At 36.0% G+C, this 16,749-nt stretch overlaps 3 protein-coding genes across 3 annotated transcripts in view; 1 reads left to right on the forward strand and 2 right to left on the reverse strand.

Annotated features, from left to right (window-relative positions):
• The window catches only part of LOC102591694 (coatomer subunit zeta-2-like), a 4,990-nt gene extending 3,117 nt beyond the window's left edge, over positions 1-1,873 (reverse strand). Inside the window, exons 1-2 of the mRNA XM_006355537.2 lie at positions 1,720-1,873; positions 513-672 (exon numbers count right to left, since the gene is read on the reverse strand). Of these exons, the coding sequence (XP_006355599.1) occupies positions 513-672; positions 1,720-1,722 (163 nt within the window). The 5' untranslated portion in view covers positions 1,723-1,873. The remainder of the gene's footprint in view (positions 1-512; positions 673-1,719) is intronic.
• A 1,223-nt stretch (positions 1,874-3,096) lies between these two features.
• LOC102592036 (uncharacterized) lies at positions 3,097-6,360 on the reverse strand. The gene is made up of 2 exons (XM_006355538.2): positions 5,022-6,360; positions 3,097-3,543 (listed from the first exon to the last, which is right to left on the reverse strand). The coding sequence occupies exon 1, from the start codon at positions 6,154-6,156 to the stop codon at positions 5,035-5,037; it is 1,122 nt and encodes a 373-aa protein (XP_006355600.1). The 5' UTR covers positions 6,157-6,360; the 3' UTR covers positions 3,097-3,543; positions 5,022-5,034.
• Positions 6,361-7,767: 1,407 nt separating this feature from the next.
• LOC102592706 (DNA-binding protein DDB_G0278111) lies at positions 7,768-16,749 on the forward strand. The gene is made up of 7 exons (XM_006355540.2): positions 7,768-7,901; positions 8,558-8,623; positions 8,732-8,781; positions 8,882-8,946; positions 16,142-16,233; positions 16,339-16,410; positions 16,513-16,749. Exons 1-7 carry the CDS (start codon positions 7,899-7,901, stop codon positions 16,549-16,551), a joined length of 387 nt encoding a protein of 128 aa, XP_006355602.1. The 5' UTR covers positions 7,768-7,898; the 3' UTR covers positions 16,552-16,749.

Here is a 16,749-nt window from a genome sequence, read left to right on the forward strand (position 1 = left end):
TGGTGGGGGGGGGGGGGGGGGGGGGTAGTAGAAGAACCAATATGTAGCAGGACATCTTAAGCACAACAGTCCAATTTAGTCACTGGCATAAAGACAACTCTCAAGATGTAACGAGTAATCGCTCACCAAGACTTAAATTCATATGACCTGGAGACAATCAACTTCAAGAAGAGGATATGCAAGCAAACAACACAAAGCCAAGTCTTTTAAGATTATTATTATCAGCCTACCCATCACTGATCTATTTGGTAAATTAGCAAAACTTCTAATAGCTTGCCTTTGTTTTTGGCTCTTGATTTAATACATACCACCAGAGTTTAATAAAACTCAATGTTTGCAGAGACTGGCAAGGTATACGACATAAGATGGCATCACAAACAACTCTAGTGCAGAATGGAACATCACCAACTGTCTGGATGAGCTTTGCTTCCTTTGCATGTTGAAAGGGAGATATTTGGAAAGAGCATGACCAAATATAAATAAAAAAATCAACAGTTAAAGAGATATCATACCTTCTGCCCTAGCATTAGTCTTTTGAGTCTTGGCAAACACGGCCTTCTCAAAAGCTTCCTTTGCAGCATTTGTTGGCCAATCATCTGAGTAGTAGTTTACAGCAACACGCTTTCCTTCGGAATCTAGAAGCAGAATGTTCTTAATTGCAGGGCAGGTCTCCTGCAAAAAGGATTTGAAAGACATTATAGCAGGATATGTCTACACATCCATATATGATTTTAAAAAAGGGATAAATTTCTTTTCTCGTTTTATAGAGAAATGGGTTAAAAGCATATATTGACACATTTGAGACACATGGAAGTCATCCATGAATTACTTATGGTTCTATCTATCAATTGTTCAAGTTTAACCAGTCTCAAAATTCCAAGATACAGCCACCATTACATATTCTCCTTTTAGTTTTCTGTTAAAGCACACATGCAACATAAATCTACTCCAAATCAAGCACAACCACAACACAAAAGAAGTTGCCTTCCCTTTCAATGGCCTACACAGCTATAGATGTCACCAGCAACTACACCTTAAACCAGAAGTTTGCTCAGCTGCCCTTTCCCTTTATTCTCTCGAGAAAATCCTCTCTACTTGATAAAATATCTCCGCCCACATCATAAGCCCCTGTTATAAAGTAACACATTTCCTTCTTCTTGAGCAAGAATTCCCATTCTAAAGAGGTGAGTACAACATCTCATTTCAAAACATGAAACCAAGATTAAACCCAAATTAGCCTTAAATGTGAGGGTTGCTGTCCGACTTAAACATTGGTATTCTCTCAATTAGGGCGTTCCGAAAGAAAAAAAACTAACTGGTGCTGTATATACTGCAAGTAATCTTACTTTCCCACATAAAAAAGTTTCCTCTTCCTTTTGTTTAATTCTTAAGTTTTTTTCTTCCCATTGTTGGAAACTTACAGATGCTAGATCTGATTGATATACCCTCCCATTTATACCTCCAAGTAAACAAACTCTAGAAACACGTCGACAATCAAAGAGATCACAAAAAAACTAGGCCAACTATTCCAATTCGACTAAAACTAAAACACAAAAATGCATAATTTTTTCTACAAGTGATAAATTCAACCATACAACACGAGATCAGTGTAAACGAGAATGAGCTTCTTTTAGGCAAAAAAAAAAGTTAGAAGTTTTGTTTTACTTGAAAAATAAAGAGAATTACTCAAAGGTGTTAAGGGAAAGAGTGAGAACTGACCATTGTTAGTGAAAAGAGGTCTGAATTGATGTTGAAAATGGTGGATCGCTCGACCTACGGACACACCAGAATTGCACGCCGTAGAGAAAGGAGGAGGAGCCTATTTGCTTGGGGAAAAAAGCACGGATTTTTTACCTTTTAAAAAAAAAAATATTATACTTGTTTGAGTTCCTATTTTGCTAGGCGTTACGACTGTGATATTTTGAGGTTATTAATATCTTTACTGTTGTATTAATAAATTATTTTATACTCAATTCGTGTACTTTTACTTGTCTAGAATTTTTAAAAATATTAAATTTATTATATTTAAATAATGATATATTAAAATTATTATTTTATTATTGCTTCGTAAAGTATGTGCAAAAATACTTCAGATGAAGGTTTCATTTTATTTTTTTTTGAAATTATAAAGGTTCAAATTTATCCCTTTGATTTTTAATTTTTTTTTTAAATATTGGATTTGTTGCACTTGAGCTGAGGGTCCTTCGGAAACAACTCATCTATTTCTACGAGGTAATTGTAAGGTCTGCTACCCTCTGAAACTTCACTTGTGGAATTTCATTGGATATGTTGTTGGTGTTGTTTATCCCTTTGAAATTAATTATAATTTAAAAATTATGCCTTTTCATTTGGGTCATAGCTTTGTCAGGGTAAACAACAACAACAACGATATACCCAGTGAAATAATCTAGGGAGAGTAGAATGTACGTATGCCTTACCACTACCTCATGAAAATAGAGAGACTGTTTTCGAAAACTCCTCGGCTCAAGAGCTCTGGGTCAAGGGCAAGTATAAGGCAAGTTACTAAGGTAGCTAACCTTTTTTATTTTATAATCTGCCACTAAATAAGATTAATAACGATCAACTTAACAACAGATTATGCATGAAATTTATTGCTAATTCCAATATCTTTATAGAAAATTAACTTGGGGAAGAAAAATGAAAGCTCAAATAATAAATTTAAAGGGTAAATCTAAAAAAAATACTTCCATACTATATGAATTATCCTAGTTTTACACATTACATTTTGGGGTCATTTGTCTCTTGGTTTTGCAAACCATCATTATATTTGATTTTAAAACGATTGCCTCAAGGGCTTAACTCAATTGGCAAAGGTTGAGGCTCCTTAGAGACTTGAATCACAGGTTTGAGTAATGCATGAGACGCGAACTAAGTCTGATATTTAAATAAAGAAGGGTCGATGCAAAGATATTATTTTTGAATTTCAAAGAATATAGTTGATCATAAAGGTTGGTTCCAAACAGATTTCTCGATCATTAAGAAAGTTATTATTCTTAACTTTTCTTAGTGCAGCTTTCATTACTTGTCACAGTACATAAAACAAAGTTAAGAAATGGATATTAAAGCAGAAAGGCATTAATCAATACTAGTTGAAATAATTGAATGAAGAAGCAAAGAACACAGCAATATCCAATTGTCACAGTAGCAACAATCACTCTTTATAGGTGACAGAGGGGATTGCAAGTTTTTTTTTCACTTTCCTGCATTATCTTTACATTTATAATAATCACTTTTAAACTTGCAGCTCTGTTATCTCTACTAGATTTTCCACTTGTATAGTTTCGAAATCAGTAAAGATTACACCAAAACTGACAAATGAATGAAGGGAAATAACTATCTATTAGAGCAGCTACTGTTGTTTGATGCAAACTGTATTTCTGTGGTGCACACAGCTTTCTATTGTTTGGATCATTCTCATCCCAAATGCAGACTAATCGCATTTCTCCACCTCGTGAAGAAGAGAATATCTTGACACAACATAGCATTTGGCATCAAATGATCATTCAAATTTAGCAGTGATATCTGCAAAATAACAACAGCAAAAGCTGAAATTTTAAAACAACCTAGAAAAGGATGGAGAAAGATAATCTACTTGAGCAGCTTTCAGAAGGATTCAATTCCGATCAAATTATTATAAATAACGACTTATGTTATAACAGTTAAATCAATGTTAATTGGCTGTGCTGTTATCAATCAGATTTGCGAATGAAGTGCATAGCATGCAGAGTTGGCATACAAGCTAGTCGGGAAACGTAACCCCGCGTGACAGTTATACGTGGGGAATTTGTCAATGATCATTCAGGATGGCCTTCATTAAGGGTCTTAATGATCACTTTGAGTTGTATAATTCATAGGACACCAATTGCAGGAAGGTACTGTGTTTAATTAAATGGAATCCATCTCTAAATGGATTTAATTTTTGGATGGAAAAAGTGAAGTGCTTTAGACATGCACCATTTTGTCCGCCTTCTAAGATAAAAAAACTCTTCATCTAAGAATCAGTTTTGGAGAATGAAGATCATCAATTGGCTCTAAAATCTATTGGTTACTACTAACATGCATACAAATTGCCGATATAAGTATAAAGAGGTAATGGCTAGATTTGGGAGCTAATTGATGAATCTTATCGCCTCTAGAAATAATTTATAGATGAAAACAGACTTTGAACCCTCAAAACATCTGAAAATACTATGTTTATGCCACATGGCTTCTTGTTGACATAAAATTTGCAATGTTAAGGGAAGTTAACATTTTGGCAGATACAGGACCCTTATAAATTAGGTACCAAAAGCGTAATTGGATCAACAAATGATGTAAACCTCTACTTGAGTTAAGGGGCTGGGCATAACGGACAAGTGAGGGATCTGTTATTGAGAATCACATTTAAGAGGATGATCTCAAGAGAATAGGGCACTAGGAAACTAGCTGGATTCTGGAATGACAAGAGCGTAAATTGAAAGAACAGTAAACGTAGATATCACCGCAGCACTTTGGACCAATACGGAGCTCGGACAAAACGGAGACATAGTACAAACCTGAAATATTTCACTTCAAGCAACCAATCTCCCCATCTAAGGCTAACTGCATCGGAAATGCGCTAGAGAGGTAGCAGTTCTTACTGAAAAAAAGGCTTTTACTATGAAGGATATCTACTTAATGGAAAATCAAGTGTATCTAGAAACAAATCTGTAGCAGGCTCATCTTAAAACAACTAAAAACTGGATAATTAAGGAAGTTGGGTAGACTCGGAAAGTATGAAGAATACAACATTATTTACTTTGGATCAACAGAAAGCTTTGAACTAGCATTACTTGGACATATTTTAGCTTCTCAATGTCAAGAGAGGAGATTTTATGTCTATTGGTGCTTTCATTAGTTAAGTGCCAAGCCAAAAGTAATAGGAGTACTAAACTACTTGAGATCTATCACTACCAGCAATATTTTTAATCCATCCACTAAAACAATATATGATCTCATTTTCAGAGAGACTATGAGGTTACCTGGACTAGATGCTCATCTCGAAATCGGCTTCTGAAGAAGAGCTGTCAAATAAACTTCTCCATTCTTTACACCACTAGCATCATTCTTATTTGCCACTGCCCACTTCACCTTCTTGTAGTTCAATTTCCAGATCAAAGGTTGAAAAACCTTCTCAAGATCTGCTCTTTTACTAAAGAAATGGTCCAACCAGAGGTATCCACCAGCCCTCAACACTCTATCAACATCAAAAAGCAAAAACTCCATCATGGTCACTGGAATCCACCTATTCACAGCATGGCCACATCTTACAAGATCCAGCACCCCATCAAACACTGGAAGCCTCTGCTGCAAAGGCACATGTAAAGGCACCAATCCCCTAAGTGCCACAGTCTCACTATAAGGGGCACCGAGATTCATTGTTGTAGTCACAACAGTTACATTATGCAGCTTCATTTGTGCAGCAAAAGTTCCTGTGCCACCACCAATATCAAGTGCCAGCCTAATAACACTCTTTGAGGTCTTAGTGAGCTGAAGAAACTGTGGAATTGGGAGATCTAGATCTGACTTAAAATCCAAGAATCTTGATTGCTCAACTTTCATATCAAATCCCAAGTTGGGATTAGACTGAGACAAACAAGAAAAGCTCTTACAACTGTAATTATTCCACAACAAGGCCTTTTCAGGGATAGTAGAAAAAGGGGTTTTAGGCAGAGAAGTAGGGATACTAGAAGGGGTTCTTGAAAAACAGCGCCTCCTTGGAAGAGGGTGACACCCTCTAAGTATAAGAGACTCAGCTACTGAAGAATCTGAGGGGCAAAGACTAAAGGGTGTGTAGCTCATGTACTGATGAAGCAAATCAGGATTGTCTTTACAAGAAGAAGCAATAGGTGATAAATGAGTGTAAAGAAGGAGATCAGAAGGGATGGTAACTGTAGATTTCTTAGCTTTAGCAGATGGAGGAGCTGGAGGCTGGAGGCGCGTGAGGTGGTTAATGGTGGCGCGTATGGTCTGAAGCTGATGCAGAAGGTGGTCAGGAACAGGTGGAGCAACAGGGGGCTTGGATTGGATATTGGAAGAGAGATGATACAAAGAAAGAATGTTGGTAGCCACCATAGCTACCAAAAGAAGCAAATTTAGACCCATTGTGAATCCCATTTTTGTGGCTCCTGCAATATTTTCTTGATTGCTGATACACTTTAGAGAGTGTAAAAGCTCAAGAAAAGCATAAAGTTTTGTGCTTTATGTTGCTTCTACTACTATTACTACCGACTGAGAGAGAGTTGAGAGAGTTCACATTAAATGTAAATATTTGTATTTTAGATCTAAGAAGAAAGACATCTTTTTGATGTCTAAATTTCAGGGTGATTTTTCTTTTACTTAGTAATAAATGTATGTGAATGTTTTGTTTGATCTGAGATGTGAGTGGGCAGTAGCTATGGCTACGTATTCCGATTCATTTTTACTTGTCATATTTTATTTTTTAAAATTAAACTGAACGTGATAAACAAAAGACGAAGAAGTGAGCAATATTTTACTTGTTCATGTGTTTTGATGAAATCTTAGATGTGTTGTGTTATTATAAAATGATCAAGTTGGAGTTTTGGAGGCACGTGAACATGGGATTCTTTTGATTTCTAGTCTACATTATTGCTTGCTGTTTTCATTTTGGTTTTTAAATCAAATTATGCATGAATCATAATCACTAAATTATTACAGTTTGAATGTTAGTTAACATTTTCAGTTTGATTAGAAAGATAATTGAAAGTAAATGAATTTAGTAACTCAAAGAACAAGACAAATAACTTTCTATAAAAAATTAATTACACTTCCAATAAGTATAAATAAAACATATGTGTTACAAAATGAAACCAATCAAGAAATGTAAAATAAAGAGAGAAAGAACTTTTCCCCCCCTAGTTATTCAAGTCTTCAAGTGTACTATATGAGTTTTTATATCTGTATACTCGTTTGGTAGGCGGTATTAAATAGAATAGTCTATGGATTAAAATTTAGTCCATCTAATATATTGTTTGGTTACTTTATTTTATTTAATCTATGGATTTCTTATACACCATATTTGGTCTTATTTTATCCCTAGAAAATGAAAGGAATAACTAATCCAAAGTTTGTTAAACCTTGGATAAGACCCCTAAAGGAGGTGAGACACGTAATATTAAAAAATTAAGATCATAAACGAAGGTGAACACAATGATGAAGAGTAGTATGAACGAACATGAAACATCCACATAAATAAATATATTTCAGTACAATTTTTTTTATAAAATAAAATAAAAATTGAAACCAATTTATTATGTTTTCTTGGAAATTATTTTATATTCAATATTTAACTAACCAAGTTCAATTTGAGTTCCAACTAAACTATAATTTATATCATTCAATCACATTTGATTCAATTATCAATTAAATTTATTAGTAATTTTTTTTTTTTGATTGTGCACATTGAAAAATTAACTTTGACATTAAATTTCAGATAAATATATAGAAAAATTGATCATAACAAAGTAAATTTTTTACACTACATCAAATTTTACTTATGTAACTAATATATCAAAGCAATAGACCACTTTGGGGTAACTCATTGGTTTGGGCTTAGGACATTCATGTTGGAGGTTTCAAGTTTGAAATTCCTTATCAACGAAAGCAAGGATTTTACCTATGCACACTCAAAGAATAGCAGCCGCGGGATCGAAGTAGATAGTCAAATAATAATTTAAAGTCTACTTTACTAAACGAACCCGATACGCACATAACAAGTGCCGAGAGAGGTTAAAAGAACTGCGTCTTTTAAACGCTGTGTGTCCCTTTTCTTTCTTCTTCTTTCCCAATATTTACCCTTTTTCTGCAACTCAGTGCTCAAATTCGTTACTTCCCAGAAGATGGTAATCTCACATACCCTGCATATTTCTATATGTTTTCTGAATCAATTTTGGATGAATGTCAATTTTAGCGTTGTAATCTTGAAAAACTATTTCTTCTTTTTTAGGGTTGTTGCAATTCCAAAAATGGTTACTTTTCTTTGTTTTTCTTACTGGGAATTTTTGTTCAATTCTTGTATTTCTACTGTTTTGAGTTCTTATTTTTTTGGGTATTCATCTGAAAGTTGGTAACTTTAACTTTTTTTGCCATCTGAAATTTGAGAACTTTTTTTCGGACAAAGGGAATAAGGGAGACTGGCAGTGAATATGTGTTGGGAGCAGTGCCTTTGTGTAGCTTGGAATTGCATTTTTCTTTGTATTTGTTTTGGGTTTTCGCCTATGTTGCTCCACTCTTCGAAAACGTGATGTAGTCTATTTTAAGAGTATCTGATACGGGTGAGGCATCATTTTTGGAGAGTCCGAGCAACATAGGTTTAGGCTGAATGCATAAAGATTTTGTTTATGGACTTCTAAATTAGTTTTATCAAATCTAGAGAAGTTAATTTTAGTTGGACTATTGTTAGAAACTTAGAATAAGTGGTCAATTTTGAAACTTGAAATGAAACTGTGATATGGTTTTTGAGAGATTGATTCCTTTTCTTTTTTTGCAATTACTGTAGGCAGACCCAGAATTGGAAGCTATCAGGCAAAGGAGAATGCAGGAGCTCATGGCTCAACAGGGCGGGGTATATAATTGTCTCTGTATCTATACTTTCTGTTTTTGATGTTCAGTTTTACCTCGTCAAGCTTTGAACTTCACAATATCTTCACTAATTTTTTTTTTGGGCAAATAGGGAACTCAGCAAAACACTGACCAGCAGAAATCCCAAGATGATGCTAAAAGGTTTGTTTTTGTATAGCTCATTTGGTCAAAATGTTGTTTTTATTAGTAATATATTAGTTCTTTCAACATTTGATATCCACTATGGAAGTGATTGATGTAGGGAGGCAGATGAGCGAAGGCAAATGATGCTTACTCAGATTCTCACTTCTGAAGCAAGGGCCAGAGGTAGGTGCATGTTGTGTGAATTATTTTCCAAATGTTTGATGTCTTAATTTTTACAAATTGTGAACTCTACAATGATTGATGTCAAAATGTTGTCATTGTTAGTAACATTAGTTTAATTTTACATTTATATTTAAAAAGCAATTTCTTTGAAGTTAATTACACTCTGTTTTAATGAATAAAACATTTTCTTATTTTTGATGGGTAGAAGTAACATCGAACACGACTTCCAATTCAGCTGCAGAGTTTATTGCTTTAGACATTTTGACCTTGTAACTAGAACATATATGATGCAATCAAACACCATACTGTCTCTTAGTCCATGTGAATAGGATCTGACATTTTCAAAGGCATCTCTAAGGTGTGGCTTTAGGCTTGCCTCGAGGCAAAGATAATAGGCATCATAAAGTTCTCTTGGGGAATAAGGGAAATTAGAGAGGACCCCTTAACGCATACTCTTCTGGGGTTTATGCCCAGGCATCAAGCACAGAGGTGCATTTCATTAGCTCTTTATGAAGGGCTTAGCTTCTGGGACCTATTTTAGTTGCTGGTCTTTTGAATTGACTCGACATCGTTAAGTCAATTTTAAAAATCTTTCCATGAGGGTGTGGCCTAGTGGTCAATGAGGTGGGTGGAGCACCATGAGGTCTCGGGTTCAGTTCCCAGTAGGGACAAACACTAGGTGATTTCTTCCCCATATGTTCTAGCCTTGGTGGACAAAGTTACTTGGTACCTGTTGTTGTTGGGAGTGGGAGGTGGCAGGTGGACATGGAATTAGTTGAGGTGCGTGCAAGGTGGCCCGGAGATTGCGGTTTTCAGGAAAAAAAATCTTTTCCAGTGATGCAACTTATCTAGGTCTTCTATAAGGGTCAAACTAAGCTCAGGCAATTGGTATATCTTCTCAACTCCCAACATTGATGCACTGACTTAAGTTCATGTCTTACATCAATTTTATTCTAGTACTTGTATGTGATTCTTTTATAAATTTAAGTTAATCAAAAGATTTGAAGGCATCTACTTCAAGTCTTAGGGCGCATTCTTCACCTACGGAAGAGTAAAATTCATATCGTTTGCCTATTTCACCTGTGAAACATTGGGGTCATGAATTTTCGATGCAGGGAGTGTATATAATGTTGAAATAGTTTTATTGACCATTCACATATTTCTCAAGTACATTTACCGTTTGAAGCTAGAGTGAAGAAATAAGGATAACATTTCCTTACCAGGTAAATTAAGTACAATAGTACTTGCCAACATAACTTAAAGAATACTACAACATGAAGTTTAACTTGACCTTCTGCACATCATCCACTAAGCTCTCAAAACATCTGGAGTTGCCTTCCTTCCAAATTGATTACCAAATGCAAGACAGACAATTCTCCATCTACTCCCATTCTTTGCATGTGATCCTATTCCTTCCCAACTACTAAGAGCTTCTGAAATCTTACCTGTCAGACCAGGATATGCCTTTCAGGTTTAAGATAACACTCCATAACTGAGGTGTGAGTGGACAATGCAAGAAGAGATAACGACTGTCTCTGTTGTTTCTTTACGCTGGAAGCATCTTGAATACAACGGAAGCCCTCTGTTCACCAAATTGTCCAGAGTAAGGGCAGCTTCTTTTGTAGCTACTTTATGGGGGACTTTGGCCTTCCAAATTTGTTTCCATGGCCAGTATGCTAACTGTTTATTGGGTTGTGTCAACAGTTTGTATGCTGCATTGACCCTGAATAGGTCTTTGGTGTTGCCTTGCCCAAAGTTCATCTTCACTTGTTTGTAACCAAGAAAATTGTTCAAGTGTTTAGAAGAAGTCAGTCGCCCTCTAAACTTCCCAGTCATTGATTTCTCTTTTAAATTTGATATTCCAACCTTTGAGTGTGCACATATCTGCTACTGTCTTCTGCTGATCACTAATTAAGTTGAAAATATCTTGACATACCAATTCCAATTTTCCAACCACATGTCAATTGTTCTTCTAGAAGCTTGTTTTGTTCCCATCTAACTTTTTGATCTTGGATTGAGCTTTCAACTCATTCATTAAGCTCGTATGGCGATAAATGCCTCCCAAGACAATAAATCCAGTTGAAAACTGAATAACTGCATAATCATACCCATACTTCTCAGAAATAATTCCACTCATATTTCAGAAGGCATGAAAACTTATATGATTCAAGTACCATGCATTTGTCATTACATGTCAATCGACAGAACTATGGATTCACATATTAGTTTTATGTTCCAGAAAAAGGATAATATGTATCTGGAATGGCGTGATAGAGAAGTGCGAGAAAAAATTGGCTAGATGGAAAACTCAATACTTATCAATGGGAGGGAGGTTGACCCTCATCAACTCGGTACTTAATGCCTACCAACATACATGATGTCATTATTTCCTATTCCAGCAGGGGTCATCAAAAAATTGGATAGGATAAGAAGGAATTTTTTGTGGCAAGGTAACAGCGAGAAGAAGAGATTTCACCTGGTGAAATGGGAATCTGTGGTAACTGGGAAAAAGAATGGCGGATTGGGAATAAAAAATCTGATATTCCAAAGTGAAGCACTCAGAATGAAATGGTTGTGGAGGCAATGTTATCAAAGGCGCGCTTTAAGGCGCTTAAGCCCTGAAGTGAGGCTCAAAACATGTTGAGCGCTTCGCCCCGCTTTATGCGCGCTTCAGCGTCACAGGGGTCATCAAAAAATTGGATAGGATAAGAAGGAATTTTTTGTGGCAAGGTAACAGCGAGAAGAAGAGATTTCACCTGGTGAAATGGGAATCTGTGGTAACTGGGAAAAAGAATGGCGGATTGGGAATAAAAAATCTGATATTCCAAAGTGAAGCACTCAGAATGAAATGGTTATGGAGGTACTCGTTTGAAGATCAGTTAATGTGGAAAAGAGTGGTAGGTGCCAAATATGAGGCGGAAGATAGTTGGATGACCAAGGATGTGACTTCACCTTATGGGGTCAGTTTATGGAGATCCATAAGAGAATTATGGGAGGAAGTCAAACTCAACTCCAAGGTGAAAGTGGGGAATGGGAACAAGACCAAATTCTGGAAAGATGAATGGCATGAGTCAGGTAATCTGGAACTCCTCTTTCCAGACATATATAACCTAGTTCTCTCACAACAAAGGACCATTGCAGAGATTTGGACAACACAGGGCTGGAATTTCCAGTTCAGAAGACATCTCAATGACTGGGAAGTGATGAGAGTGGCAGAATTTCTCAACATTGTTGGAAACTTCAATGGACTCCAGGCTGAAGAGGATGCATTATGGTGGAAAGGAAGCAGCAAAGGTATATTTAAAGTAGGTGCAGCTTACAGGTTGATGGAGCAACCAAGTCAACAGATTCCTATCTGGCCATGGAGACAAATTTGGAAAGGCAGAATTCCTTATAAAGTCTCATGTTTTATATGGCTGCTAGCTAAGGAAGCAGCTTTGACACAGGATAATGTTATGAAAAGGGGGATAACCTTATGTTCTAGGTGTTTTCTTTGTGGAGAAACATCAGAAACTGTTAACCATCTTTTTCTACACTGCAAATTTACTCAACAATTATGGAGGGTATTCTTGAGTCTCAAAGGCATATCCTGGGCTATGCCTAGAAGAATTACTGAAGCCCTAAAAAGTTGGGAGGAGGCAGGAGTGCTAGCTAAAGACAGAACGAGATGGAGAATTATCCCTGCTTCAATCTGGTGGGCAACCTGGAAAGAGAGAAATTCTAGGTGTTTTGAGAGCGTAGAGAATAGTATGCAGAAAGTTAAACTCAACTGCATTTTGTTGTTATGTTTTTGGTGCAATCAATTATACTCAAATGAAACTGTCTCTATAATTGATGTTCTAGATTCAATTTAGATTTAGAATAGTGGAGTTTTTGGAGTTCATCTGTATATAAGGTTTAGTACTGCCCATGTACTATTGTGTTATAATACAAAGTTACCAAGTTTCAAAAAAAACTGAATAACTGAAAACCTACGCCACTAAAAGATTATGAAAACAAACAAACATAACGCCTTAGGAGTATCTGTGGAGTACTAAAATGCCTGAAATAAACTAAGATAGATTCCCCACTAAATGACTAGTAGAGTGAGCTGGAGCTGGATACTAGGTTTAATTGGTGGTACCAGGTTCAGTGGTATCTGCATCCAAAAAGGAAGCAAGCGCTCCTGGGCTATAAGTACCAATGGCATGGTACTCAGAAACAATCAAAAAAGAAAAAAGGTTCATTGACTACCCTCCCTAGATGATAGAGTAAGACTTGTTGAATAAAACATGAATTGCAGAAAAATACAATGATTTGCTAATTGATAACGGGATCTAATTGATACTGTAATTGAATATGAGAAATTGAGAATCTGAGTGTGAGGTTGCTAACCCCAGCCAGTCTGGCACTCATGCACGAGGAGGTTGACTACTTATACATAACTGAGTGTGATCACACCAGTAGCTAAGTGTGAGTTGAACATAGACATAACAGGTAAATGCACAGAACAAACAATCAAAACTATATGTTCACGTAGCAAGGTTATGTTCAACATAAACATATATATAATAAAAATTGAGCCATGTATCACATAATGCAATATCTAAATCATTTATCACTTTTAACTTTTTTGCTTTTAAGTTGTACTGACTACTGAGTCATAAATATGGTGAAGTAAGTACTCCCTTGCCCTCAGGGGTGCTTAGCCACAAAACACACTTTTAGGCATTTTATTGTACACGTAAGGAACATAAATTTTATCAAAATCTCAACTAGTAAGTTAGTCTTAACTAAGCTCAAAGCTTTAGCTCCAATCTCTTCAAATTTTGTAGTATTCAACAACTCAATCTACAATAATAGGTGTAATCATATAAATTCATCAACTTGAATTTTGGGCTTAAGCCCTTAAATCTTTTTTTTTTTAAGAACTGGTAACACTGTATTCTTCAGCATTTAAGGATATGCTTGGGGACTTTGTAAAAAAGAGAAAGGCGACAAAAGTAATACTTACAAGGATCCTAAAAATTCTAGAAATTGATCTGAATCTTCTAATCCTGTCAATTTACACCTAAGAAATAGAGATACCATTCCTCTCCTTCCACACTGTCCACCAAATACATTGTGGATTAAATTCCACCAAATCTTCAGTCTCTTGCTCCCTCCTCTTTGTTGACACCCAATTTTGGCCCTCCACTATATGGATTAATGATCGAACTTCTTTAATTATAAATGATTTGAAATAATTGATTTGTATAAAATTCCAAAATACTTTCAAGTTATTTTTAAGTAATTTTAGTCATTTTTCTAATTTTTAAATGATAAATATGTTTTTATATAATTTTGTATATAATTAGTATATCCTACGAATATTCGAAAATCATCCCAGAAGATTTTATTTCTTACTTAAATATTTTATTAATTTACTTTAGTTTAAATTATAGTTTTAATTTTGAGGTAATTAGTTTATAATTAAGTTAATTATTTCATTTTGTTAAGTTTAAGAAGCTCGTTAATTAATCTTGTTTAAATTCGTCTTGTTTAAGATTTCGCCGAATTTAATTAATCAACTCAATTTGGTCATATTCTTGAATTCAATTGGCCACGATTGCAAATCGATGGGCCATTTATTAAAGCAGTCAGCTATCTTTTAAACCTGAGTTGGCCAAATCCTAAATGATTTATTTTAACCAAACGCCCTGAACCATCAGCCTTCTTTTCCCATCTTTTAGGCCAATTTTGGGCCAAATCCAATCCTCCTAACTCAACCCAATACATTCATCAGCAGCCCAAATCCAGCATACAATCAACAATTCTAACCGACCCAACCCATACCAAAAGAGCCCAAGCGGAGTTGCCATTTCTGTTTGGCATCTTTGGGTTCAACCCTAGAAGTAGATCCTTTGACGGGATGTAGGGTGCCCATGGCACAAAGAGTTTGATAAATGGTGGCACATGAAATGATTTAGGGACCCAGGTCATAGTCTCGAAAGTACACTTGGAGGGTGATCTTTTCGTCCCCTTCTTTGAGTCGCCCTTAGCAAAAGGGTTGTATCATCAATTCCCCTTTTGGGTTTTTCCTCGGCAACTTCAGGCTTATTCTCTTAAGCAATATTGACATTAACCTCTTCCATAAGGAATGGGTATTCCTCACGCAACTTCCTTATCTCAGGGGCATTGTCATTCTTCTTCTTCAAAGTTATGGCTATCAGCTCATCAGCCATAGCCAACTTCCCTTTTGCGATTTCAATCTTTGCATCCATCGCATCACTCTTAGCCAACGTGATCGCGTCAGCCAAAAGGGGAATTGATGATACAAACCCTTTTGTTAGGGCGACTCAAAGAATGGGACGAAAAGATCACCCTCCAAGTGTACTTTCGGGACTATGACCTGGGTCCCAAAATCATTTCATGTGCCACCATTTATCAAACTCTTTGTGCCACGGGCACCCTACATCCTGTCAAAGGATCTACTTCCAGGATTGAACCCAAAGATGTGAAACACTCTTCTGATCTTGTAAATCTGTTGTGTTGTTCTGGCATAGTCCACTCACTTCTGAGATGTGAAGAAACATGGACCAAAATTTTGGTTGTGAAGGGGCAGCGTAAAAATAGGTGACTGTTAGTCTCACATAAAGAGCACCAAGGGAGTATGATCTTTTATTTCTTTCTCAATGCTTCATGTGTCAGGCAGGGATTCCTCACAAACCAACCAACTAAAGCATTTAACTTATGGGCTTGGCCTATTCGTTAGTGTCTTGTATAACCCCAGACATTCTGTCTCTTGAGATTGTTAAACATCTTCACATGAACACTTGTAGATTTTACCTTGTAAAAGATTAACTGCTCTTGTAGAACTGTGGTCTAATGATCTAGTGTAATAGTTCTTGACCAATGAAATTGGTTATTGGCCCTTATTTTGTTGACTGTAGGCATTCTATATAGTTGATCAATTGCTCTAGTTGGCAAGGATTATAACCAGAATAATTGGTGGTGTTTGCTGTTCTAATTTTTTAGTTTATTAGGCCTTTCTTGCTTTGACACCACAATGAAGCATATCTAGGTTTTCTTAGTCTCTCATTTTATTAGCAGTTATATAGTGTGAGACCTCAAAATTACTGCACTTTCTGCAAGTCCCTACTAAAGTTTGGCCTCTATTTTCTTCTTATCACTTATTTATAACCTGTGGTTTGGATTTCAATTTTGTATGAGCCAGTTGCTCGAATTGCTCTTGTGAAGCCTGACAAGGCCAGAGGAGTTGAAGATGTTATACTCCGAGCTGCTCAATATGGTCAGATCACAGAGAAGGTAAGTTTTGTTTGTTCTTTTCCTTCTTTCCTTTAATCATTTCCTTCTATCTGATTAGTTATGGTGGCCTCACTGCCTTGGTTGGGATTATATTTGCATTTGCAGGTTTCCGAGCAGAAACTGATAGAATTACTTGAACAAATCAACACCCAAACTACTAAGCAAACAAAAGTAACTGTAAGTCGCTCTTCTGCTCAACGCCTCAACCTTTTGATCATCCTTCTCATTTATTAAGCCGAGCCTGAATCTTCTTGCATGCTTGTTCTAATCACTTCTCAGATCCAGAGGCGTCGCAATGTTCTTGAGGACGACGATTGAGTGATTCATCATATGGCAGGCATGATAATATAGTGCTTTATTTTGTATTTATATGAGACACTTGATTGTGGTGTGTATTGTAATACTCACAAACTTTGTCAAACTCTTGAGTATGAATGTTCATCTATCAGTTTGGTACGGTTTTAAAAGGATTTGATATTCAGTTTTCGAAATGTTATGGTTTGGATTTTTACTTTT

The sequence above is a fragment of the Solanum tuberosum genome, unplaced genomic scaffold (assembly GCF_000226075.1).
Source record: "Solanum tuberosum cultivar DM 1-3 516 R44 unplaced genomic scaffold, SolTub_3.0 scf00204, whole genome shotgun sequence".
NCBI classification, from domain to species: Eukaryota; Viridiplantae; Streptophyta; class Magnoliopsida; order Solanales; family Solanaceae; genus Solanum; species Solanum tuberosum.